General features: G+C 45.0%; 1 protein-coding gene across 2 annotated transcripts in view; it reads left to right on the top strand.

Annotated features, from left to right (window-relative positions):
• The window catches only part of LOC147727850 (CCR4-NOT transcription complex subunit 6-like), a 1,257,974-nt gene that overhangs the window by 697,820 nt on the left and 533,215 nt on the right, over positions 1–26,939 (top strand). For both annotated transcript variants that reach the window (XR_015309348.1, XM_086961812.1), the window contains exon 8: positions 12,850–13,004. Coding sequence is in view for 1 of the 2 variants with exons in the window: in XM_086961812.1 (XP_086817938.1) it covers positions 12,850–13,004 (155 nt within the window). In the remaining variant the exon portion in view is untranslated. The remainder of the gene's footprint in view (positions 1–12,849; positions 13,005–26,939) is intronic.

The raw sequence follows: 26,939 nt of genomic DNA, 5'->3' as shown, positions 1-26,939 counted from the left end.
GCAGATTCTCTGTCCCCCGTTTCAAGCGTGCTAGAGTTGGTGGGCGCTCTTTTTCTTATCTGGCACCCACGCTCTGGAACTCGCTTCCCATCCCTTTGCGGTCTGAAACATGTTATCTTAAGTTCCGCAAAGGAGTGAAAACCTGGCTGTTCTCTCTGTAATCTGTTCTTTACATTTCCGTCTGCCTTCTATTACTTCTGTTCTCCTAGCGCCGGGAAACGCACGGGTAGCTGTGCGCTCTACAAAATCAGATATAATAATAATAATAATGCAGCGTCCATCCTATATAATGCACCTACAATGGCCCACAGATTTGAGTTGTTTAATTATATTGGAAGTGAGGCCGTCAGGGCCCTGGGCCTTGGCGTTTTCTTAACCTTTTATGATGGTTTTTATCTCTGCTACTGATGGAATATATTGGCTAACTTCTTCCCCCGTATCCAAATCCCCAGCCTGCCAACACCCTATTACTTCCTTCTATACTTCTTTAATTTGGTACAACTGATAAATAACTCACCAAAGTTTCTTCCTGTACCAGAGCTGCTATGATACTTTTGGTTACCCCCAACACTCTATTGACTACTCTATGGTCCAAAAGGCCTTCATATTTCCTGCTTTTAATGAGGCTATTGGTCTAGTACATTAACTCTCCCTCTGTTCCCAGGCGATTCTTCTAAGTCCATATTAATCGAAACTTCTTCAAGTTATATGTTATTGGACCATTCTGCCACTGATCTTTCAAGCGAATATCCCTTTGCTGTGTAAGAATTATAGGTTTAGGATCACTGCCTGTTAAGCCACCCACCACTAGGTCCTTAACTAAGCCAAAAATGTTGGTAGAGATCATAACATAATCTATTAATGAAGATACTCTTCCATTATCTTCCAAAATCGAATGTCCTCCCTCTACCTTCACCCTGTGAAACTCCAAATACTGTTGCAGGATACCCAGGATATTTTCTCTCTCTATTTAAAACTCCTCCTTTACTGAATTAAATGGCATTTTAGCATTAAAGCCTCTCATCAACAACATAGGAACCTTTGGGAAGTGTAAACGTACCCTATCCATCAGGGCTACAAGCTCCTTCAAATGATTATTCAGTGTTTTATTTGTAGGGAAGTAACAATTCATTAATATGAAATCTGGGCAGCCTTTTATCTCCCTCTTGCCATGCTTATCAGGTAATATACCACTCACCGAAACTGTCAGGAATTTTGTATATTCCTGAAACAATACGGTCCCCTCCATCTCATATTTTACACCAATCATTACAGCAAGCCCTCCGGCAGGCTGGCCAAACTTGCCCTTAAATGAACTTGTGCTAAAAACGTTATAGTCCCACATCACCACCTTGTGCACTTCCCAGGTTTCCTGCATTGCAATAATCAGAGCGTTTCTTTTGGGTTTTTAAAAAATATTTTTTTTATAGTTTTTAATACAGGTATAGCAAATACTTTCAAACATTAGATTCAAAATCATAGCGTAATCAACAAGAAATCTAGTCACGTACAACGCTGTTACATAACCTAGTGATGCAGACGTCTCATTTTCCCAATTTTTCAGTCCCTCCTCAATACCCTTCTGGGGTGCTTTGCCATTCGAATTGGGTGACCTCCTGTGATAGAGTACCTTAAACTGAATAAGGTGGAGTCGAGACTTAATAGCAACCTCTTGTGGATGCATCAGTGCTGTCTCCCAGTCAAGGTCATCCATGGCTCCCAATTCTAGTTCCCACCTTGCCCTCAATTTTATGAGAGTGTCTGGCTTGTTATAAATTAGGGTTCTGTATATCCATGAAACTGCTTTCTAGCTGATTTCTCCCATGATAAGTCTTCCCCTCTAACAGGGCATAGTCGGGGATCTTCTCCATGTCACTCTCTGCGCCCTCCATGCGTATGCCATCTGCATGTATTTGTAATATTGTTTCTGGTGCAGTTTGTACTCGCTTTGGAGATGTGAAAAAGTGGAGAGCACTTTAGCATCTAATATGTCTTTAATTTTAGAGATGCCCAGCAGATCCCACTTCTTAAAACCCTTTAGTTAAAACATTTTTTTAATTAAATTTTCGCATATCAGCCCCCCCCTGAAAAAAGGGGGGGGGGGAGGCACAAAAAAAATTGATTACACATTGTCGCACACATTAAAGGGTTACATTTTAATGAGTAGTAGTACATGTAGCAGTCTACTAGTGACACGTAGTCACAACCTTCTCCAACACGCCGCACATGGCGGTCCCGTCAGCCTGTGTAGCGGAGGCCTGGGAACCCTGCACTAGGGCCCTCACCCCCGTGTCTATGACCTTGTGTGCCGGTAGAGGTGTGTGCGAGTATTGTCCCTGTGTGTGTCGTTATTCTTAAAAACCCTTTAGTTTTGTGAATTCTCAGAGTCTTTCCACTAAGCAGAGTCGAGTCTCTCTTGTGATTCAATTGTTCCATTTCATCTGCCTTTCTGCTTTCTTCCAGGCACGTATCACAACCTGCATGGCTGCTAGTAGCTACCTAGCTCCCTTCCCTCCAAGAAGGTAATGGGAATGTGGGCAAGTCTCCAATTGTGCACGCTCTAATGCATATGTAGGGTGGTTCCCTGGCATATGTTCCCAGTCGTTAGCGACGATTAATTTGGCCGCCCAATAGTATGTCCTAATATCCGGAAGCGATATCTCCCAGTTACATTGGTTTCGCTGCAGAGTGGGAAGCACCACTCTGGGGGTTCCACGTCCCACAAGAATATCCTCAGCGCCTCATGTATCTTAACAAAGACCTCTTCTGGGAATGGGTAATATGTGTCCTTGAGTAGATATAAACATTTTGGAAGTGTTATAATTTTATATAATGCCACTTTCCCAAGAAGTGTCCGGACCAATGATTTCCATCTCTTTATGTCCGCATTGAATTCCGCGATGGCTCAAAATATATTCTGAGTTAGAGCTTCAAATCTGTTTGCGAAGAGGAATACGCCTAGGTACTTTATCCCGTCTTTCTCAATTTTGAGCTGTCCCAGGATTTCTCCCAATTAATTTTGTATCCTGAGTGTCTTTGAAACATTTGAATGGTATGGGGAACACGCAGGATACAAAATTAATTGGGAGAAATCCTGCCTATATCCATCAACCCAGGGCTTCGAATTACACAAGACCCTGGGACAGCTCAAATTTGAGAAAGATGGGTTAGTAATAATGAGTAGGATGTCATCTGCCTAGAGGGATATGCGTTCATCTGTGGTCCCACTCTCATCTCTTTGAAAACCAGACATCTCCTGGGGTGCCCGAATTATGGATGCAAGAAGCTCTAGTTGGAGGGTGAAAAGTAGTGGGGAATGGGGACACCCTTGTCTCGTGCTGCATCCTAATGTGAACTCTCTGGATGTTGCTCCATTTACTCGTACGCAGGCCATTGGTTGTGCATACAGAATAGCTATCCATTGTTGGAATTTGGAATAAAATCTGAATTTTATGAGGGTCAGCATAAGGAAGGGCCAGTGGACTGTGTCAAATGCTTTTTCAGCGTCTAACGACAGTATTAGATGTGAGTCAGACCTGGCACTTGCGACTTCCAGTCAATTATGTAATCTACGAAAGTTCAGTCTAGTTGACCTCTTGGGCATAAAGCCGGATTGATCCCAGTGGATGCAGCTGAATATGACTGCTGTCAGTCTATGGGTTAATATAAGGGCTACAATTGTAATCTCTGTGTTCAATATGAAGATGGGTCGATAGGAACTACTCCTTTTTGGCGCCTTGCTCTTTTTATGTATTACCACTATTGTGGCTGTTCGAAGATCCTGTGGAAGGATGCCTATTTCTTGCATTTCTGTGAACATATTAAGGAGATGAGGGCTTAACAGATCTAAGTTTTGTTTGTATAACTCTGGTGGTATTCCAATGGGACCCCGAGCTTTCCCGGGTTTCAGAGAGCAAATGGATTCCCTAATTTCTCTGAGTGTTATCTTGTCCTCTAGTGGTTGGGCCTCTATTTTATCTAATGTTGGGACATCTATTTTGGCTAGGTATCTTTCTATTTGTGCTTTCTCTGCCAGGGGACGTTCCGCGTAGAAGGTTTTGTAATACAGGGCGAAAACGGCCGCTATCTTGGTGGGCGTATTGTAGTTTTGACCTTGTTCGGAGTCTATCTGGATCACCCATCTTGCCTCTAATTCTTTCTTGCTGAGCCATGCAAGCAGCCTGCCTACCTTATCTCTGGCATCATATAGACACCAGCTCGTTCTGGGCGAGGGCCAGGTATTCCCTACGGAGAACTTGTGCATTTCGTATTAGCGAAGGATCTTCGCTAGTTAGGGCTTGTTTTTCTAATTGAAGGATTTTTAATTCGATTTCTGCAATCTCTTCTTTTTCTCTATTTTTTTTGTGTGCTATTATGTTCTGAGCTCTGTCCCCTAGGACCTTTTTTTACGCCTCCCAAAGTGTTGTGGCAGACTCTATGGATCCTGCGTTTTCTCTAAAATAAATGTGTGTCCATTTTAATATCCTGGGCAACTTTAGGGTCTTTAAGTTCCCAAGCATTCAGTTTCCAGCCATTCCTGGTCAGCTGTTTTTTTTTTGCCCACTGTGAGCCAAAGAGGCCAGTGATCGGAGGGGCCTCTTGCGAGATATTCTACTTTCTGACTCTATTTTTGCCCTGGCTGGGTGAATAACATAGTAAATTCTGGAGAAAATAAGTATGCTTTAGTATGTGGGTGTTGTCTACGCCGCACATCTGTTAGTGGTAGTGTGTCAGTAAACCGTTGGAGTTGTGTGTCTTTGGGGATGCTTGTGGTTGTCGTGGTATGGCTCATCTGGGGGTCTATGACATTGTTAAAGTCTCCCCCTATTAGGTGATTTGAGCCGGCTTGCAAGAGGATGTCTGTGAGCTTTTCTAACGTCTGTTTCTGTAATCGTGGGGTAGCATAAACAATGATCAGGGTAAAGTCTTTCCTGTCCCATATGAGGGTCCACCCACATGCATTCTATTCTGAATGGTGGGGATATCCTGATAAGGATTGCGACCCCTCTCCCTCCGGTAGAAAAACCTGCATGTGCTATCGTTTTATATGCCGCCTACCCATGAATCCGCACTGTATTCCTTGAAGGAATATTACCTCATGCTTCAATCTCATAATATATGCTGACACTAGGCCTCTCTCCGCCTTGTTTCCCAACCCATTCAAATTCCAGGACAAGACTGAGTATGTGTCGTTACTGGGTGCCGCCATATCACTTCTGTGAGTGTCGAGCAACGTTGTTTGAAGTGTTTCTCATGTCACCTAAACTCCTGCTGCGCTTTTTTTGAAGGATGCTGCCTGATTTCAACTTTACCTTAACTGTCTGATTCCCAGTGCCCTGACTCCCTTCCCTCCTTACCCCCCTCACTCTCCCCGCCGCCCACGCAACTACCCCTATGGGTCATCATGAGCAACTGTGTTGTAGATGGATTGGGGAGGTCCGTCGCCCTTCCACCTTTAATCCCCAAATGTGTTCCTATTCTCTTATCTCCTTGGTTATCTGGTATATGCTGACTGAACCAAGATGCGGCTGTCAAGTCTTACTCAAAGTTTCTGTGTTTGCATCTGAAACCTCTGCTTGGAGAAAAAGAGAGAGGAGATGGAAAAGAGTGAAAAGGAACAACACAAAAGAATTAAGCAAAAGAATGAACAAAATGCACACAAAGGGGGGGGGGAGAACTCTCCACCAGCTTACTGTCCCTTCGGCCCTCGGTCGCTCCAGTATAGTTCATCCTTCTTCAGCTCCACCATGTCGAATCTGTGGTGTTGGTTTGTGTGCCATTGAGCCCGGGTTATGTTCTTCAAGGAGGTTAATGTTTAGCAGTAGTTGGTGGTCACTATCCGGGTACAATGACATTTCTCGCTCTGTATGTTCTGGGGTGTGGCATTGTCTTGTCCCAGTTTTATGAGTCTTTTATTCCTGCCTTGCCTCCCGAGCGATTGTCCTCAGTCTGAACACTGGAGTGTTGTGTAAATGGTTTTTTCTATTCCGGTATGGAGTTGCCCTGTTGTAGTCTCCTGAATAGCCTGTGCAATATTTCAGTTTTTGTCTCTGTTGTCTGAGTCTGCTGTCTCTTAGGGGGCTTCTCTTGGAGGTTTCAGTTTGTTTCCCTGATGCTCTTTTGAGAGGGCATTCCTCTATCCATTGCCATGCCTTATCAGGGTTTCAAAAAAATTATGTTTTGGCCTGGAATCTTACTTTTAGCCGGAAAGAGTAGCATGTATTATATCTGGAGGTTCTGCAGCTTTTTTTTCACTGAGTCAAATGTCTTGCATTGTTTTTCTACTTCTCTCGAGTAGTCTGGGAACACCATTATTTTGGTGTTTGATATCCGGATGCCCCGTCTATCTAATTTCCCTGAGGATGACCTCTCGATCCTGATAGTTTAAAAAGTGTGCGATCAAAGGCCTTGGCGGTGCTCCAGCTGGGGGGGTTTTGTCCTGGTATTCTGTGGACTATCTAGATCACGAAACAAGGGGAGAACTGCGCACTTGGGAGGGAATTCATAAGCCATTTGCAGGGAACAGTGCATGTATCTAAGCCTTCTATTGCTTCTGGGAAGCCGATAAAGCGCAGATACACTCTGTGAGCATGATTTTCTGCATCGTCAACCCTCCACGCCACCTTCTTCATAGCTGTTGTCAAGGCCGTGACGTCCTTCCTGAGTGTGTGAGAGGTGTCTTCAACCTCAGATATTTGTTGCTGTGCCTCCCTGACTTTTTCGGAAATGTTGCGAAGTCCTGACGTAACAAGTTGATATCGATTTGAATTTTGTTGCTTTTACCCTCTAGCACCTCTCTGGAGGATTGAATCCCTTACAGCAGTATAGTACTGTCCAGTATTTCTGTCACAGCCCCAGCTTGCGTCATAGGGGCAGTCATAACTTTAGCAAACATCCATTTTCCCCTGCCTTTGTGGTTTTGGGTCTATGTCTTTTGCCATCTGGTGCCACCCTTGCGATGCTGTTATTAGTGGCTGGTGTCTAAGCTGCTTTACTATCGCCCTGGTGTTAGATTTGTTAGGATCTTTACTGTGTGGGTTCTCTGTTGTTCCGAGGTGTCCTCTCGTCTATGTGCCCCAGCAGACTCCACCCCCCTGAGGCCTGTAGTCGGCTCCTGATCTGGGGTGATCGGGTGTTCCCAAAGTGTTAGTGCTCTGCTCCACTTGAGTTTGCTTTTGGGACTTGTGCAGTTTCTAGCCGAGGATCGTGGGCCCGTCAGGTGTTACCTCCTAGTTGTGTCCGGCTTCCTCTGAATTTGCCTCATGACTGGAGGTGTATCCTGTGGCAGTGCCCCTTACTTGCCTGTTGTTGTGCAGCCGGTCACCACCCCGCTGACGGATCTGAGTTTGGCGCCGAGTCCCCTCCCTCCTGGTGCCCACGAGGATTGTCTCTTCGTTGAGTGGGCTAGGGATAACTAATGAGGGCAGTAACCCAAACTTGTCGTCCTCAGAGCCTATTACTACAACTGATTGGCCAACAATGGTCTCTTCTTGTGGAATCACTGTTGGACTGTTGAAAATCCAATCCTCTCGCTCTGTTTCTTTTCATCCTACAAGTTTTGCCTTTTCTCTTTCTAATGCCCAGTTTACTAACCGGTTCCAATTTCTTGTATTCTAAAAATATAGGAAAAACCTCCCTATCCTGTATTAGATCTGGGCAATCTTCCCCCCTACTAGAGCATGCTTGTCCTAGAACATCTTGTTTTCTGAGGACAGATTCCAGCTTAGATAGAAGGTCTGACAGCTCACCTTTAAAATCCATTAGTTTGCATTTCTTTTCAGGGCTCCGTTTGGAGTCCCATTTCCCTACTACATATACTCAAGCTTTTAGCATTCTCAACGCTACTCTCTCCAACTGGTTCCAGAGGTAATTTCTTAGGTATCACTGATAAAATATCTAAAATATGATCAGCACTATCAGTGGTCTTGCCTTTTAAGGACAAGATTTACCAAATAGTTATAGACACAAACCTAATCCAATGGAATATTACTAAGCAGGTTCAGTACCAAATCAGTTGACCCTGACATATTTGATAAACGTGAAGCTATACAACTTGGTGTACTAGAAAATATCTCCAATTATTTTTTTTTACCTTTTGGGCACCTCAGGCAATAATACTGATTTATGTATTTATTACTTCTGAATTCATTTTAAAAGACAAAATGTCCGCTAATGTATAGTCCAATAATATTGAACCTTGTAAGTCCTGAATCTCTGCTATGGTAGTAGGAATGTGAGGTCGCTCACTCTGGGATACATTTTCCTCCCTCTTGCAACGTTCCTGGTCTAGCTCAATGGAGTTCTGCCATATGCCCTCAGCCACTATTGGCTCAATTTGCATATCCCCACCGACTTGCGACTCTTCCATCATTTCGGTCTATACTGGAAGTATACTCGAGCGGGGGGTCTCTCCAGACATTTTTGGGAAGTATGTTGATATAATTCCGCTCCCCTTTAAAGCTCACAAATGAGGTGCCTTATTACTTAATGGGTTAGATTTAGTTTTCAGGCATCAGTGGGAGCAGGTATGCAGGCTCCTCAACAAGCTGCGCCTGCCTAATCTGGCCGCTTCCGTGCTACGTGAGGAAACCTGCAGCCTAGTGCTTACCACGTACCACTGAGCCTTTTCGCTGCCAGCAACTCCCGAGGCTCTTCTCTCCTCAGGCCCCTCTCAGTAGGCACGGTAATGCCTAAAAACAGATACCTGCTGAGACTCGGCGGCTCTCTTCACTCCTCCGCGGCTTGAGCTCCAACTGCTTGTACAGGCGTCAAAAGCAGAAAGGAGAGTTGGGCAGGGCCAGGCAGCATTAGTACGGTAGCAGACGGGGGATCGCTACACTACCTCCAACTGGCTGTCCAGCCGCAGGGTACACATACTCAGGTTTTGTGGTGTAAAACATGCTGGTTGCAGGGGCCGCTGAGGTCTCCACTCGGGCTTGCAAACATACCCTGCTAGTTCCGCTACTCTCCTCTCCGGAGCACTGCACTACAGCTCCGCATCTGACGTCAGTCAATCATGTGAGCAATCTACTCAGCCCCACTCCCTTCCCATCTGCAGAACTCTAATCCACCCAATCCCCCACTCCACTCAAATATATTCCAATCTACTGCGCTCCAATCTACCCCACCCCATTTCACTTTACCCTACCCTACCCCTTTCCACTCCAATCTATCCCACTAATTTCTACTACGATCTACAACACACTGATCTACCCCACTCCATTCCAATTTACCCTACTCTAATCCACTTCAATGTACTCCACTCCACCCTAATCTACCAAACTCCACTACACCCTACACTCCAGTCTCCCCTCTACACTCTAATCTACCCCTATCCATTCCACTCCATTCCTCTCCTATCTACCCCTCTCCACTCCAATCTATCCAACGCCACCCCACCACACCTTAATCTACTCCACTCCACCCAATATACACTGTTCCACTGTACCACACTCCAATCCACTACAATCTACCCCTACTCCACCCCAATCCACTACAATCTGCCCCTACTCCACCCTAATCTACCCCACTCCACTCCACTCCTTTCTACCTGACTCCAATCTACCAAACCCCAATCTACCCCACTCAAATCTACTCAACTGCACACCAATCTGCCCCAATCAACTCCACTATTCCCCAGTCTACAACACTCATTATTGCTCAGTTTACCCACTCCAGTCCAATCTATCCAATGCCACTCCACTCCAACCTACCCCACTGCAATCTACTCCACTCTACCCTGCACAACTCTACTACTATCCACCACAATCTACCCCACTCCAAACTACCCCACTTCAGTCGGTTCCCCTGCAATCTTCCTCACTACAGTTTACCCCAATCTACTCTTCTCCATTCCAATCTACCGAGCTCTAATCCACTCGGCCTACCAACTTTAACCTACCCAGCTCCACTCTAATCTGCCCCACTCCAGTCTACCCACTCCACTCCAATCAATCCCACTCCACTCTTTAAAAAAATGTGACTTACCTTCTTCACCGCTGCTGCATGTCTCTCCCATAGTCCTGCAGATCACCAGAAGCACCCAGACTCTACTAGCCCATTGGTCTGAGTGGCCGCCAGTAACTGGGAGGCTGGGCATGTTCTCTACTGGGCTACACAGCCTAGTGGAGAACATGCCAAGTGTGCATGACGGTTTGGACGGCTCCAGAGGGCCCACCAAACCATCATTCGCATTTAGGGAGGGGTTGTAAACCTCTCCTCCTCTCTGATGTGGAGAGCCCAGACCCGCCCTGCACGACCTGGCTGGAGTTGGAGTCCCAATAAGAAAAATAAAATTATATTACCTTCTTGTTATTATTGTTTTAATTTTATTTTGCACTGCTCAAGTGGGATGGAGCGTGAGGCAGAATCTGGATGAAGGGGCAGGCGAGGAAGCTGGAGGAGAGGAGTGGTGGTTGCAGGCTCTCCATCCGTGGTCACGCCGGCCACAACTCAGGAGGGTTGTGGCTATAACGGTGTGTGAACAAACTTAGCCATTCCAATTAGGATAAGGGAGAAGCATGCTAGGGAAGGGAAAGGGTAGATTTCAACTATCTGGAGCCTCTGCTAAGACACTTGGCGAAACGCTGGGTTTAGGAAGCGGAAACCACGGTGTGAGGGCACTTGGGTCATAACCATAAAATAGGGGCAAGTCCATTACCTGTTGATTTTCTTTTTAAATCCCCCAACCACCTCCATTTTTACCTAGTGGTATGAGATTTAACAAAAGGGTAAGAAGCAAGTGAGTCTCAATCATAACTGTGAGGAAGGGAAAAGTAAATGGAGAAATCACAGACACTAAAAGAAAACTGAGTGCAGGTAACAAACGCCTCCTCGAACAGATAAGGGCGTCCCACCTGGTAAGTCGACCGGTATTTATTGGGATGAACAGTGGAGCACAGTTTGGAAGCGGATAGCTTAGCTCCCATTTCTTTCCTTTGTTGCTGTAAACAAAATTTCTTATTGTTATTTCTCCCACTGCTCCCCATCAAGCCTTATTCGTATATAAACCCAATGCTCGTGAGAATCCTATATTGCTGCCCTCCTCAAAAGTGTTTTATCCGGCTTACCTTGACCAAAGTCCTGATAAAAGGATATCCTGTTGCCATTGTACTTGATATGTTGCTACTTGCTTTTCCAATAGTCTTCTGGTCTTATTGGTTTCATGTTGAGTTGGATCATAGCATTCTTGAAGGTGCACCGGTCATTGTGTTTTGTAAGGATTTAGTGAGCACGACCAGGTTGTATTTCCACTAGAGCAATGTGATATGTAAACAGTTTCGATATCAACTTCGCCAGTAAGAGATCCATTGGATATGTTTCTGAGTCTTCCGACAGTTCAAGTACTTAAACATTTTCCTTTTGAATCTGTCCTTGTGATCCATTAACTTCTCTTCCTGCTGTACCACTGATATTTGTTTATCTATTTGCCTGTTCTTGGTTATAGTCACATCCTCTACTTGGGATATTCTATATTAGCTTCAGTTGTATAGTTATGCTTCTTGATTATTTATTTCTGTTTCTGTTTTCTGTGATGGCCAAAGTATATATTTTGTATGCCTTTGTTTGTATGCTTCAGAACTGAGGGATGTCTGAGCCCAGTGCAGATTTCCCCATTCATATGTCCCGTCCACTTGAGTGTTTGCCATTTTAGTGTTGCAGACTATTAGTGTGTTGTGTTTTTTGGAATGGAGGTATGATGCCCTTGCATCATCAGCACCCTCGTTTATTGGTGTAATCTTATCTCGCTTGGTGCTCAGTTTAAGAAAATGACCACTGCAGATTCAACTTGAGTACAATTTCAATTTTTTTAATTTGGTAATATCCCCCACTCTCGTGGTATGTACCGGCTTTTTCAATTGTGTAGTGTGTATATATACATTGAAGATGTCTTGTAACAACAAGGTCATTTAACACCTCATACCCACTGACCATAGCTGTGCCTCTCAGTGAAGGTGCATTTGTCACATCTCCCGAAGTTGCAATTGACTTACTGACTTGTATGTTCTGTGCCTGAAGCAATTATCTATTGTTTCTATGCTTCAAGTACACACTGAAACAGCCTTGTTCAGCTTGGCCCTACATGCACCTTACAGCACTTTGCCCAGACTCTAAAGTCTGATTTTGTTTAGATGATCTAGTAGATCACTAACTAGGGGAGGGGCTATTCCTCTCAGCTTTTACACCTTTCTAACATGGCCACCGCTTTACTCTTTCCTGCCGGTGGCCATGTTGAGTTCCAGGTCTCACTGCCATGGTCGGCCTTGTGTTGCCATGCTGTCACTGTATCGCTGCATGCAGGAGTCCAGACCCAAGACCTTCATAGGAGGCTTGCCCACTCCTCTGGGCCTGGAGCCCCTTGTCCTGTCCGCCCTCATCTTAAGGTATGTTCTCTCTTTCTTGGGGTAGGGAACGAAGCATTCTCAAACCTGCAGCAGTCTGACCCCACTCCCCAGCAGTGCACTGCCTTCTGACAGCAGTCCGCAATGTAGCACTCTTGGCTTTCTTCCCAACTCCACCTGATTTGGTGGAGCAGAGCCTTTCACTACCTTCCAGTCATCTTGCTGGGATTCAAGATTGTTCCAGTAAATGCTAGGCTTCTCTATAATGATAAAGGGTGTGGGGGGGTCGGAAAGGCCGTTATTGTGGCAGCGCGTCCACTGCACTGCTACCAGTGCTGTCTGTACCTCTTATATTTGTACTAATGTGTTTTTCCTCATGCACGTCTGTTATTATTTGACAGAGCATCTCTGTTCTTGTGACTTCACTTGAGGACCTGCTGAAAAGTGAATTAAATATGGTTCAACTTTAAAGCCTTTAATGTAATGTGTCACCCTCTGTCATCTTCAGGAAGTTGAAACAGAGCAGTACTACGCACTGTTCCTGCCGGCATTAAAAGAACGAGGATATGATGGATTCTTTTCCCCAAAGTCGCGTGCCAAAATCATGTGTGAGCAGGAAAAAAAGCATGTGGATGGCTGTGCACTATTTTTCAAAGTCGAAAAGTGAGTTTTAAATATTTTTGATATCTCTGCCTTGTTATATCTGACATTCATATACTACTGAAAAATATTATTTTTCACACGAACCTTATGATTAGTGCTCCCAGTTTTCAATTTTTACTGATTTTTACAGATAAATACAGACAAAAAACTATTTATTTTCCTGTCTGTATTTATTTTTAAGTACAGAAAATAGGTCTTCTTTGTATGATTTTTGTCTACGGTCAATCATGAGTGCCAGATCAGTAGGTGTTCACATTGAGAAGTAAGGGAGAGGAAAAAAGACAATAGATTGCCTAATTAAGCTTAATTAAGTGCATATCTACAGTTATTTATGCCATTCCACAATGCAAGTGTTTGCTTTTGCACTGTATACTGCTGAAACCTTTGGGACATTCAAATGCGAGTATACGTTCATCAGTCAAATGTGGAAAAATTCCCATTGCAGCTAAATTTATACAGAAAACACAAAATAAAAATGGATAAAAGCAGAAAAAAATTAGCATAATGGATACATACAGACTGAAATTCTGAAAAAATAAATACCATAAAACTCGGGAGCCTTACTTATGATACATGCTAGGCTTTCTGTAGATGAATGACTTGTAAATTCGTTGTTAAGAAGCTAAATGGAGCGTTATTTTCCAAATGAACCACATTAGTATTGTATTGCTGCATTTATATAGCGCTTATAACTTCATTCTGGGGTGCTGAAGCACTTGCCTACATGCGTAGCGCACTACAATGTGTAGGGTGTCTGGTGGGAAGAGTGTTGTTGTTAATCCTGTGTCAGAAGTGTTTCTGTGCTGTTCGTGATGACCACGAGGTGCGATTATCGTGTTATGGGATGCAGCTTTTATGTAATGTGATAGGTTAAGACGTGTGAGACAGGTGCACAGTTTATGGTTTTTGGTAATCTAGCACTTTTGAACAACTCTTAAAGTCCCTTCATAGTATTTCTTATGTTCATAGTCCACTTAGATTGTTACTGCATTGAGTTGACCATACAGTCCTGACCTGGCATAAGTTAAAGGGAGAAATGGATACATGGTGTCGGATTTACTTTGTTAATATTATCTTGTATCTGATTTTCATTGTTTGATGTTAAGAAGCGGTCGTAGGGTGTAGCTAGTTGGGACCTACAGTGGTATACTAAATTAAAGTCCAGAGGGGGAACCGGTAGGCTGAGTGAGAGAATGGGTAGGCCGAGTGGGATTGTGGGCAGACTGTGGGGAGAGGAAGAACAAGCAGGCGGTGAAGATCAGGCATACTGGGGAGAGAGCAGACAGGCTATAGGTAGAAGTTGTCAGAATATTATAACATCTAGGAAAATGGCTAGTGTGAGACATTAGGCAAGCAGACTAGAAGGGGTGAGCGGGCAGGCAGACCGAGGGGAGAGTGGTTGATTTGGAAGAGCGGGCAAGCTGGTAAGAGAATAGGAAGCGACAGTAGGGGGAATGAGCACACAGGGAGAAAGAGCAGGGCTAGTAGGAAGAGACTGTGAATACTGGGAGCAGAGCAGGCAGGCTGAGGGGAAAAGTGGTAGTCTGGAGGAGTGCAGGCGTAGTCTGAAATGGCCTGGGATCGCTGTCAGGGTGTGAGGTTTAGTGGGTAGGCTAAGGGCGTGAGCAAGCAGGCTGAGGGGAAAGTAGGCAGGCTGAGGGGAAAGCGGGCAAGCTTTAGAAGAGCAGGGATAATAACGCAGATTGGATGGGGAGTGGACATACTTGGAGAAGAGTGAGCAGGAGTCTGTAGTCTGAGCCGGAGCAGACAAGCTGGAAGAGAGCTTCTATAACCAGAAGAGTGGGAGGGCAGGTTGAGGGACAGTGGGCAGACTGGTTGAGACCGGGCATAGAAAGAGGGAACAGGCAGGATGGGAGGAGAACTGGAAGTCAAAAGTAAAGTGTGACACTCTTATAAGAGCTGGGAGATTGAGCAGACGAATGTGAGATGGCGGGGTTTGGGCAGGCAGTATGAGGAAGAGACTTGGCATGCTAAGAGGGTCAGTGGGGAGTTTGAGAGGAGAGCCAGTATGTTTGGGGGACGAGGAAGACTGAGGGGGAGTAGGCAGGCTGAGAGAGAGAGACTGCTGCTTATTGAAGAAGTGGCGGACCGGAGAAAATGGGCACAGTGTTAATACCATTGGAAAGTGGGTTCTCTGAGGGGTTCAGTGGGGTGGTGAAGGGGTAAGGCGGCATAATTTGGGGGTCTCGCGCACATACGCTGGGGAGAGCGGGCAATCCGCGGGGTGAATTGGAAGAACACAAACATGGATGAAAGCAGTCGTACTGGGACAAGAGCTGCGGAGAGAAGTGGCAGAGAATGGGTGCGAAGGTAGAAGAGCTGGGATAGCCTGAGGCTGTGAGTGGGCAGTCTGAGGGTAGAGTGAGCCTAATGTTATAATGACTGGCATAGTTATCTAGTTTAGAGGTAAGTGGACTGGTGTCAGAACCAGTCTTGGGCTCCAATGGCCAGGAAAGAGTTACTGGGCTACAATTGTGGTGGTTGGGGCTTTTTACTGCTGCTGTCCAGGAACCATACCTGCATAAAACGGTGCAAATTGAGCACCATGTTCGCCTTACAACATTTGACCCTCAGAATAGTGGGGTGAGCAGTCCAAGACTTACAGGGTAGCACGGTGAGGTGTGGAGTTAGAGACTCAGATCTCAGCAATACCCAAATAGCATGCAATAATGGTTTTCCAATTCAGTACTTATCTTTTATAAAAAGAGAAGTACTTTATTAAACCAAAATGAAATACCCTATAAAGGAATATGTTCATGGGCATAGGGGTTTTCTCTAACTGGTACTTCAAGGGAAAAAAGCAAAAATGTGTCGCAAGTGCAGGCTCTCTGGAATGGTAATCCTTTAATACCCCACTCACTGTAATTACATATTGCAGCTTTTCCCACAGCAAAAAGAAGCCAAAATATCTGGTGAGCGCAAGTTCTGAGGTGCCGGAAATTCCTTAGTGTAGCGGCAGCGAAGTCCGCAGAGCAAGACCCTCACTAAAGGTGTGCCTGTGCCAGAGTCCTATTCAGAAGCTCTATGCCGACGTGATTAGTCAGTAGGTGTTGCTGCAGATTCCAGAGGGGAAACAGCCTGTCTATGAAAGCCCCTCTCCTAAACAAGAAACCACCCTGGTATAATCTTCATATCATTTTCTTTTAGGTATCCCCTTTTGCGTTATACATGTCCGTTTATTCAAATATACGTTTTCTACATGCAAATGCATAGTTGTGAATGACGTAAACTGTTTAATTACAACGTGATACTCGGCTTGCTCGAATATTTGGCTTCGTGCCTATTTTAGCCCGGTTTGATAATTGATTTTCTTGTTCTTCTCAAAATATCAAAGTTTCGTACACTCTGATATTGCAATTTCCACATTGTTCCTTTTAAACAGTCAATAATGTTTTACGGAACATAATTAGATGAAAGTCAAGAAAGAGTCGGTTCTGTATTAATTGTTTATTTCAAAACATTTAGCAATGTTCAAGCAGTATATAAGCTACGTTAAAGCATTGTTAGCTGGAGATAAATGAATCTTCGATTTAGGGATTACAGACTGAACGTCACATGCAGGCTCTGATACTGTTCTTTAATTCCTGGGGCCTGAAGGCAGGCATAACAAGCTTTAGACAGACTTTGCTGGCTTGTTTTCCCGCAGGCAGTATAGCTGTGGAGGAAGGCGCAGATACAGAAACGAAAAACTATAAAAGTTTTGAGACAAATATTCGGGGAGAAATGTTTTGAGGGAGTGTGCATTTTTCTATTTTTTAAGATGTTTGATTTATAGGGGTTTTTTTCCTTTCCCCCACCGTTACTAGAAAATTCTTCCACATTTGGCTATTAAAATAAAAGTTAATCATGCCTTCTGTTCTTATTGCTACCCATTATGCCTATATTTACATAGCAGAAAACATTCTAGCTGGCTGGGTTCACAGCACAAACCTAATGAAACTGCAGGGCTGCTAAGTCACTAAAGAAACAAGCATTTACAATGCAACGGTCTCGCCTTTGCAAAAGTTAGAGCTATTGGCATTGTAATGACAAACTTTTTATTTATGTGTTGGTTTTGCAAACAGATAAATAAATGGCATTGCCATTTACAATGCCAATGGCTTCATCTCTCGCAAATGCGAGAACTATTGCATTTGCAATGCAATCGGTCGCTAATTTACGCAAGTTCGAGCTATTGACATTGCAAATGGCACTGCCTTTTATTTATGTGTTGGTTTTCAAAACATAAATAAAAGGCATTGTCATTTACAATGCCAATAGGTAAACTCTCGCAAATGCAAGACCTATTGCATTGCAAAGGCTTGTTACACATGCTTCTGGCAGATGTAGCTCTCGTCACCCCACACCAGACCAGGCTCCCTGTGTTTACCCCAGGGCTGCCCAGGCACTCCCAGTGAAAACATGGGAAGGCCAGAACAAATAGAGCTCAGGGCCTGGGCCAGGGGTCAGCAGGTGACTCCACAACATTTGTACTCTCTCCCAGTGCCCCCAAACTGTGCGCTCTCTGCCAGGCAAGGGTGGCTGGGGAAAGGAGAGGGTGGGGGGCGAGGGGGCGGGGCTGTTTTTTTAGGTCTCGTCTAAGCCATCCCGTAGGGATGGTGGTCGAGATTATAGTAAGGCTTTCGAAAAGTCTCCCCAAACTGCGGTTTCGGTACAGTTCATGTGAGCTGGGCGCGTGCCCATCGCAGCCACATCCCACACCATTTCTGAGCCTCGGCATCAGACTTCAAAGGAAGCTGCTCCCCCGGTCCCCTCCGCGCAATGCCAGTGCTTGTTTTAAGCAGGATCTGAATTACCTCCCACCATTCCTTTACTCTCCTCAGCCACTCCCCGCCACTCGTCTTATTTACATATGTGTTAATGAACGTTTTTATATTATTTTGATAGGATTCGTTTTTCACAATGTTGATCCGTTCCTACTTTTGCTTGAACATAGTAGTTTGCACCTTCGGTGCTCGGTTTCATTCCAGACTTTTGCTGTTTCCTCTAACAATCTTTGCATTACGTATCAGCAGGGGTGCCCATTGACCTGTGGAAATTAGCCTGGGTCATGGGCTCCTACAGTTTTATTCTTTACTTGAGCAGTTTCACTGTTTTTTGTTCACCGCTTTGGATCAAGGCATACCCTTTGAAATTGCTCGCGTTTTAATGATTGCGTGACCGCAAAAGGATGGCGGCCACCCTCACTTTCAGTTCTCGCTCTAGTTCTCTGACACAGTGACACGTGACCTCAGCAGGTCAGCGGGGTCGCACTTCCTTAAAACATGGCGGAGGCGTCCAAATGCCATGCGTCAAACCGCATGGAAACCTTGAGAAGGACTTTTTGGTGGAACTTTCTGTGAGTTGCCACGAGTTTCCTTTCAACAGATGTTTCAGTCGGCTCATTGCAATTTCTTTCACTCTTTACTCAACAGCACTGTTTGTATCAATTCCAGATGGTTTTCTGTCTAACCAGTAACGCCAGGTAATTTACATTTACTACACAGGACTATTTTTCACTTGCTTGTCTAGTTGGAGGTTACTCTCTTTGCAGCGCTCCTGCGTGCCGTTGCGCTTTGTTTTTTTGTATTGCACCAGGCATACGACGATAGTTGTGTGTCAAGTAGGTGGTTTCTTTGTCTTTTTCTTTTTTTTGTGTTCACTTTAGTTCTTGGGTGCTGTTCATCTTGGCATGGCGGCACTGTAGCATGCTTAGAGCACTGTTGATCACGCAGGAACAGTAGGCAAATCGGTGATGGCAACTCTTTTACTTTCTACTTTTTCATTTTCTTCTTCACTCGAGAGTAAAGAAAATGGTAGTGTCACCTATATCTTTTTGTAGTGAAACAATGGTGTCTCACTATTTTGGTAGCGGCATAACAAGCCAATGTATTAATGTTTTGACCACCTTAATGCATACATTTAGCATTAATTTGTATGTTTCTTGTATTGCAGTAGCCCCACTCTATCTATCTTCCTCACTCCATCTATCTATCTCCCTCACTCCATCTATCTATTGCCCTCACTCTATCTATTGCCCTCACTCTATCTATCTATTGCCCTCACTCTATCTATCTATTGCCCTCACTCTATCTATTGCCCTCACTCTATCTATCGCCCTCACTCTATCTATCGCCCTCACTCTATCTATCGCCCTCACTCTATCTATCGCCCTCACTCTATCGCCCACACTCTATCTATCGCCCTCACTATCTATCTATTGCCCTCAATCTTATCTGTCTATCTATCTATCGCCCTCACTCTATCTATCGCCCTCACTCTGTCTATCGCCCTCACTCTGTCTATCGCCCTCACTCTGTCTATCGCCCTCACTCTGTCTATCGCCCTCACTCTGTCTATCGCCCTCACTCTGTCTATCGCCCTCACTCTATTGCCCTCACTCTGTCTATCGCCTTCACTCTTATCTATCTATCGCCCTCACTCTATCTATCGCCCTCACACTATCTATCTATCTATCTATCTATCTATCTATCTATCTATCTATCTATCTATCTATCTATCTATCGCCCTCACTCTGTCTATCGCCCTCACTCTATCTATCGCCCTCACACTATCTATCGCCCTCAGTCTGTCTATCTATCTATCTATCTATCTATCTATCTATCTATCTATCTATCTATCTATCGATCGCTCTCACTCTATCTATCGTCCTCACTCTATCTATCTATCGGCCTCACTCGATCTATCGCCCTCACTCTATCTATCGGCCTCACTCGATCTATCGCCCTCACTCTATCTATCGGCCTCACTCGATCTATCGCCCTCACTCTATCTATCTATCGGCCTCACTCGATCTATCGGCCTCACTCGATCTATCGGCCTCACTCGATCTATCGGCCTCACTCTATCTATCGCCCTCACTCTATCTATCGCCCTCACTCTATCTATCGCCCTCACTCTATCTATCGCCCTCACTCTATCTATCGCCCTCACTCTATCTATCGCCCTCACTCTATCTATCGCCCTCACTCTATCTATCGCCCTCACTCTATCTATCGCCCTCACTCTATCGCCCACACTCTATCTATCGCCCTCACTATCTATCTATTGCCCTCAATCTTATCTGTCTATCTATCTATCGCCCTCACTCTATCTATCGCCCTCACTCTGTCTATCGCCCTCACTCTGTCTATCGCCCTCACTCTGTCTATCGCCCTCACTCTGTCTATCGCCCTCACTCTGTCTATCGCCCTCACTCTATTGCCCTCACTCTGTCTATCGCCCTCACTCTATTGCCCTCACTCTGTCTATCGCCTTCACTCTTATCTATCTATCGCCCTCACTCTATCTATCGCCCTCACACTATCTATCTATCTATCTATCTATCTATCTATCTATCTATCTATCTATCTATCGCCCTCACTCTGTCTATCGCCCTCACTCTATCTATCGCCCTCACACTATCTATCGCCCTCAGTCTGTCTATCTATCTATCTATCTATCTATCTATCTATCTATCTATCTATCTATCTATCTATCTATCTATCGATCGCTCTCACTCTATCTATCTATCGTCCTCACTCGATCTATCGCCCTCACTCTATCTATCTATCCTCACTCTATCTATCTATCGGCCTCACTCGATCTATCGCCCTCACTCTATCTATCGGCCTCACTCTATCTATCGGCCTCACTCGATCTATCGCCCTCACTCTATCTATCTATCGGCCTCACTCGATCTATCGGCCTCACTCGATCTATCGGCCTCACTCGATCTATCGGCCTCACTCTATCTATCGCCCTCACTCTATCTATCGCCCTCACTCTATCTATCGCCCTCACTCTATCTATCGCCCTCACTCTATCTATCGCCCTCACTCTATCTATCGCCCTCACTCTATCTATCGCCCTAATTATCTATCTATTGCCCTCACTATCTATCTATTGCCCTCACTCTATCGCCCTCACTCTTATCTGTCTATCTATCGGCCTCACTCGATCTATCGCCCTCACTCTATCGCCCTCACTCTGTCTATCGCCTTCACTCTTATCTGTCTATCTATCGCCCTCACTCTATCGCCCTCACTCTGTCTATCGCCCTCACTCTGTCTATCGCCCTCACTCTGTCTATCGCCCTCACTCTATCTATCGCCCTCACTCTATCTATCGCCCTCACTCTATCTATCGCCCTCACACTATCTATCGCCCTCAGTCTGTCTATCTATCTATCTATCGGCCTCACTCGATCTATCGGCCTCACTCGATCTATCGGCCTCACTCGATCTATCGGCCTCACTCGATCTATCGGCCTCACTCGATCTATCGCCCTCACTCGATCTATCGCCCTCACTCTATCTATCGCCCTCACTCTATCTATCGCCCTCACTCTATCTATCGCCCTCACTCTATCTATCGCCCTCACTCTATCTATCGCCCTCACTCTATCTATCGCCCTCACTCTATCTATCGCCCTCATTATCTATCTATTGCCCTCACTATCTATCTATTGCCCTCACTCTATCGCCCTCACTCTTATCTGTCTATCTATCGCCCTCACTCTATCTATCGCCCTCACTCTATCGCCCTCACTCTATCGCCCTCACTCTATCGCCCTCACTCTGTCTATCGCCTTCACTCTTATCTGTCTATCTATCGCCCTCACTCTATCGCCCTCACTCTGTCTATCGCCCTCACTCTGTCTATCGCCCTCACTCTGTCTATCGCCCTCACTCTATCTATCGCCCTCACTCTATCTATCGCCCTCACACTATCTATCGCCCTCAGTCTGTCTATCGCCCCCACACTATCTATCGCCCTCACTATCTATCTATTGCCCTCACTCTTATCTGTCTATCTATCTATCGCCCTCACTCTGTCTATCGCCCTCACTCTGTCTATCGCCCTCACTCTGTCTATCGCCCTCACTCTGTCTATCGCCCTCACTCTGTCTATCGCCCTCACTCTGTCTATCGCCCTCACTCTGTCTATCGCCCTCACTCTGTCTATCTATCTATCTATCTATCTATCTATCTATCTATCTATCTATCTATCGCCCTCACTCGATCTATCGCCCTCACTCTGTCTATCGCCCTCACTCTGTCTATCGCCCTCACTCTGTCTATCGCCCTCACTCTGTCTATCGCCCTCACTCTGTCTATCGCCCTCACTCTGTCTATCGCCCTCACTCTGTCTATCGCCCTCACTCTATCGCCCTCACTCTATCACCCTCACTCTATCACCCTCACTCTTATCTGCCTATCTATCTATCGCCCTCACTCGATCTATCGCCCTCACTCGATCTATCGCCCTCACTCTGTCTATCGCCCTCACTCTATCACCCTCACTCTATCACCCTCACTCTTATCTGCCTATCTATCTATCGCCCTCACTCGATCTATCGCCCTCACTCGATCTATCGCCCTCACTCTATCTATCGCCCTCAGTCTGTCTGTCTATCTATCTATCTATCTATCTATCTATCTATCTATCTATCTATCTATCTATCTATCTATCGCCCTCACTCTGTCTATCGCCCTCACACTATCTATCGCCCTCAGTCTGTCTATCTATCTATCTATCTATCTATCTATCTATCTATCTATCTATCTATCTTTCTATCGCCCTCACTCGATCTATCGCCCTCACTCTGTCTATCGCCCTCACTCTGTCTATCGCCCTCACTCTGTCTATCGCCCTCACTCTATCTATCGCCCTCACTCTATCTATCGCCCTCACTCTGTCTATCGCCCTCACTCTGTCTATCGCCCTCACTCTGTCTATCGCCCTCACTCTGTCTATCGCCCTCACTCTGTCTATCGCCCTCATTCTGTCTATCGCCCTCACTCTGTCTATCGCCCTCACTCTGTCTATCGCCCTCACTCTGTCTATCGCCCTCACTCTATCTATCGCCCTCAGTCTGTCTATCTATCTATCTATCTATCTATCTATCTATCTATCTATCTATCTATCTATCTATCTATCTATCGCCCTCACTCTGTCTATCGCCCTCACTCTGTCTATCGCCCTCAGTCTGTCTATCTATCTATCTATCTATCTATCTATCTATCTATCTATCTATCTATCTATCTGTCTATCTATCTATCGCTCTCACTCTATCGGCCTCACTCTATCTATCGGCCTCACTCTATCTATCGGCCTCACTCTATCTATCGCCCTCACTCTATCTATCGCCCTCACTCTATCGCCCTCACTCTATCTATCGCTCTCACGCTTATCTGTCTATCTATCGCCCTCACTCTATCTATCGCCCTCACTCTGTCTATCGCCCTCACTCTGTCTATCGCCCTCACTCTGTCTATCGCCCTCACTCTGTCTATCGCCCTCACTCTGTCTATCGCCCTCACTCTGTCTATCGCCCTCACTCTATCTATCGCCCTCCCTCTATCCATCTATCGCCCTCCTTCTATCCATCTATCGCCCTCCCTCTATCGCCCTCCCTCTATCCATCTATCGCCCTCCCTCTATCGCCCTCCCTCTATCCATCTATCGCCCTCCCTCTATCGCCCTCCCTCTATCCATCTATCGCCCTCCCTCTACCTATCTCACTCACTCTATCGCATCACCACAGCATCACTCAGCACCAACACAGCGTCACTCAGGGGCACCACAACATCACTATGCGCTACCACAGCATCACTGAACGCTACAGCATCACCCGTCGCCACAACATCACTCGTCGCCACCACATCACTTAGCGCCACCACAACATCACTCAGTGCCACCAAAGCATCAATCTGTGCAAGCATTCAACGACAACTGGTTCAAATATGTTCTCTCAATGTTTCAAGCTTTATTACAAATGACACAAAAAGATGTTAATATTTTACTTCTGTTCTTGGATTTTCGTCACAATAAAATACACCAAACATAATCTTCACAAAAGTTATTTACAAAAGTTTAAGCAATTGCCATTATCAATTACAATAACTTTTATTTAAGTAATAATTATTTAAAAAAATAAAAGCCAATTTGTTATTTGTAATATCAATACATCTAAGTCACGTAAATACAACGCATATTGCATTACAAATGCTATAGGTGTCACATTTGCGAAAGTTAAAACTATTGGAATTGTAAATGACAAAGCTATTAATTTAGCTATTTTCAAAACCAACACAAATACAAAATTTATCATTTACAATACCAATATCTCAAACTTTCCTAATGCAAGACCTATTGCATAGCAAATGCTTGTTTCAATGTGTAGTCTTTCTATTCTTGTTTTATGTTGGTAGATGCCCACAGAACTGCTTTAGAGCATTGGTTTCAAGCCCCCAAGTAACAGAAGGGATGTATTTAACGGAAAATTATTTTTTTAATGCTTTCACCCATAAAACAATTATTTATAAAAGGAAATCCCACGAATGATAATCTAGGGCTCCGTGTTCATTGTCGCAAACAAGCATTGTCAGTCTCAAGCTGGCTGGGCTTGCTTTTCATCATGCACAAAGAGGACGCAGCGCAGACTATGAAGTCTCTGGAGGTTGCAAAATCTGTGTGGGATTGCCTCCCGAGTTCCAAGTGAACGTCTTTTTAAAGCAGTCCACATTCCTTAAAGGAACACAGGCAGCTTTTACTGTCCTTTGACTGGGTGACATCCCTCATGGTTGAGGACGAGGGAAGAAGAGGTAACGAGTTGCTCTCTCCTCTATCAGTCCTGGGCCGGCTCTGCGTATGCCCTGGCTGCTTCTAACCAGTCCATTCACGTGGGATGTTCCTATGTCGCGACTCTGGCTGCTGCCGTAGGTGTATATCACCATGGCTGCTGTAACCAGTCCACTGATAAAATCAATAGGTGTGGCTTAAACGCATGAAAATTGATCTGCCGATGCTATTGTTAAAAAAGCGAACATGCTTTTGTCTTACACGAAGAGTTCATAAAAATAGATTATAACTTGTATCTACTATGAAATATTATTTTTAATAAAACTTTGATTTGCTTATGCTTGAAACTAAAATACGCCACTATTCTGAGCAGTTTAGCATGGCTCAGTTTCACCCTCATCCCCCAAGTTTTTTATTTGGGCTCCGCCCCTGACGATAAACTGTAAACATACTTTGGGTAGTTACTCATCTCCTCTGCTGGCAGGGCAAGTTACCAAAACACTTTTCTCCAGTAAACCGTCTACATTGGGGATTAGTAATATTACAAAATCATTAGGGCACAGAAGGCTGACCCTGAACTATAGGGCCTTTTTTTTGTTTGACAGGAGTTAGGGTGAGCAGGTCCCGACCCTTTGAAAGTGAACACTGTTGTGCGCATGTGAGAGTTGCTGTTATGGGGCGTGAGAGGCATTACATAGCTAACACGTCTCGCGCTAGTAACAGTGGTGTTTCTAAATCCCGCTGATCCCTACTTAATTAAAGTCTCTTATAGGATATCGCTCCCTGTAATTACGCTTGAACGGTGCAGTTACCATGCTTCGGAGGTAGCCAGGCTTCTCCTTCCCCCTCCGTCCTGCGTTTCCAGCCGGAGAGATCAGCAGCAGAGATCTTGGTCAGAGAATCGACAACACTGCTTAAGTAAGCACGGGCCCTTCTTGCAGCAGACATGACCGTCCCTCTATCCAAAGTCCCGTGGAGGAGGAGTGTACTTCTGTACAGGCCCCAAATAACAGTGACAGACTAGCATTACAACTTTGCATGAAGTGAATTCTTAGCTCGTACCGAGGGTGTTTAAATGTGAAACTTCATGTGCCAAATGGCAAAATCAAAAGACAAGCAAATATGTATATATATTTCTCTTGTGCAAAACAAACCAAAGTATACTTTCATCACAGCTTCTACTTGAGTCAACTGCGGACATCGTTGAAGCTGAAATAAATCATAAATGCAATAAATTATAAAGGCGGGGGAATAAATTCGGGAAGAAGGAAAGAACATATATGTTGGAGAACACGAAAACAAACAACGCAAGCGGGCCGCGAGATTTTATATATAAAAAGTGTAGGGTTTTTTTGTACACTGTTTATGTTGACATGGGGACGTAAGCACGTGAAAATAGCTTGATTTGGCCAAGATCACATAGCGTGTAGCAGCAGGGATCACAATCTATAGTTCCTGAATGCAAAGGCAGACAAGTGGCTCTTGCAAAATGGGTTTGAAAACTTTGAGTGGAACACGAATCCAACCCACTGAAAATAACGTAACAGTTCCTACTTAACTCTCTTGAGCACCAAAACACTATTGCTGCGGCCCATTCCATGCCAGGGACAGGCAGAGGCGCGAGCATGGGAGGGGACTGCACGAACGAGCCGATGAGATGGCGGGTGAAGCTCTTCCGTGGCACAGGGTCACCTGCCATAGGCTCGCTCCTGCCTGCTGCAGAGCTTTCTGGGAGGTGTAGTCCTTGGGCCTCCTAGCGGGAGCACAGGACTTCAAAGCTCACATTGCAGCTATGCCGAAATACCCGTGCTAACAATTGGATTTTAACCGCTTTGTCCTGCTGCTGTCATGTTTCTTCATAACACTGTAGTATCGGCTTCGGAAAGCTGAACGACTGCGTTTGAAGCGAACAACCATACCTCGGGAGCAGGTTCATTAACCTTCTGAACTCTTAATGGATATGGAACATGTTTAGTCACATGCCACGTGTATCATTTCCAATGACCCATAAATCTTTGAAAGTGAGGGAGGCGGGAGCAGTTCGGACCTGGTGAATTAGAACATTTGCATGCTTCTAGAGGCTCATCAGTGCGGCACGGCACAGAGCAGACAAGCCATAGCTCGTAGCAGCCATATCAACGGCACATAGGCGCTATACATCGCTGATTAACATACCATTCTAGAACAAGGCGCAATATGTTTTTGTATTCGTTGATGTCTTAGAGAGTATTTGCTTAGAGAGTATTTTTTCTATGGCGATAACATGTGGAAAGTAAGTCTGCTATTAGAAATTGGTACGTTTAGTGTTACCAATCCAATAAAACATACCCCATCTCATCTTTCAAACAA

The sequence above is a fragment of the Lissotriton vulgaris genome, chromosome 3_1, assembly GCF_964263255.1.
Source record: "Lissotriton vulgaris chromosome 3_1, aLisVul1.2, whole genome shotgun sequence".
Classification (NCBI taxonomy): Eukaryota; Metazoa; Chordata; class Amphibia; order Caudata; family Salamandridae; genus Lissotriton; species Lissotriton vulgaris.
This window is presented reverse-complemented; position numbering and strand designations above follow the sequence as displayed.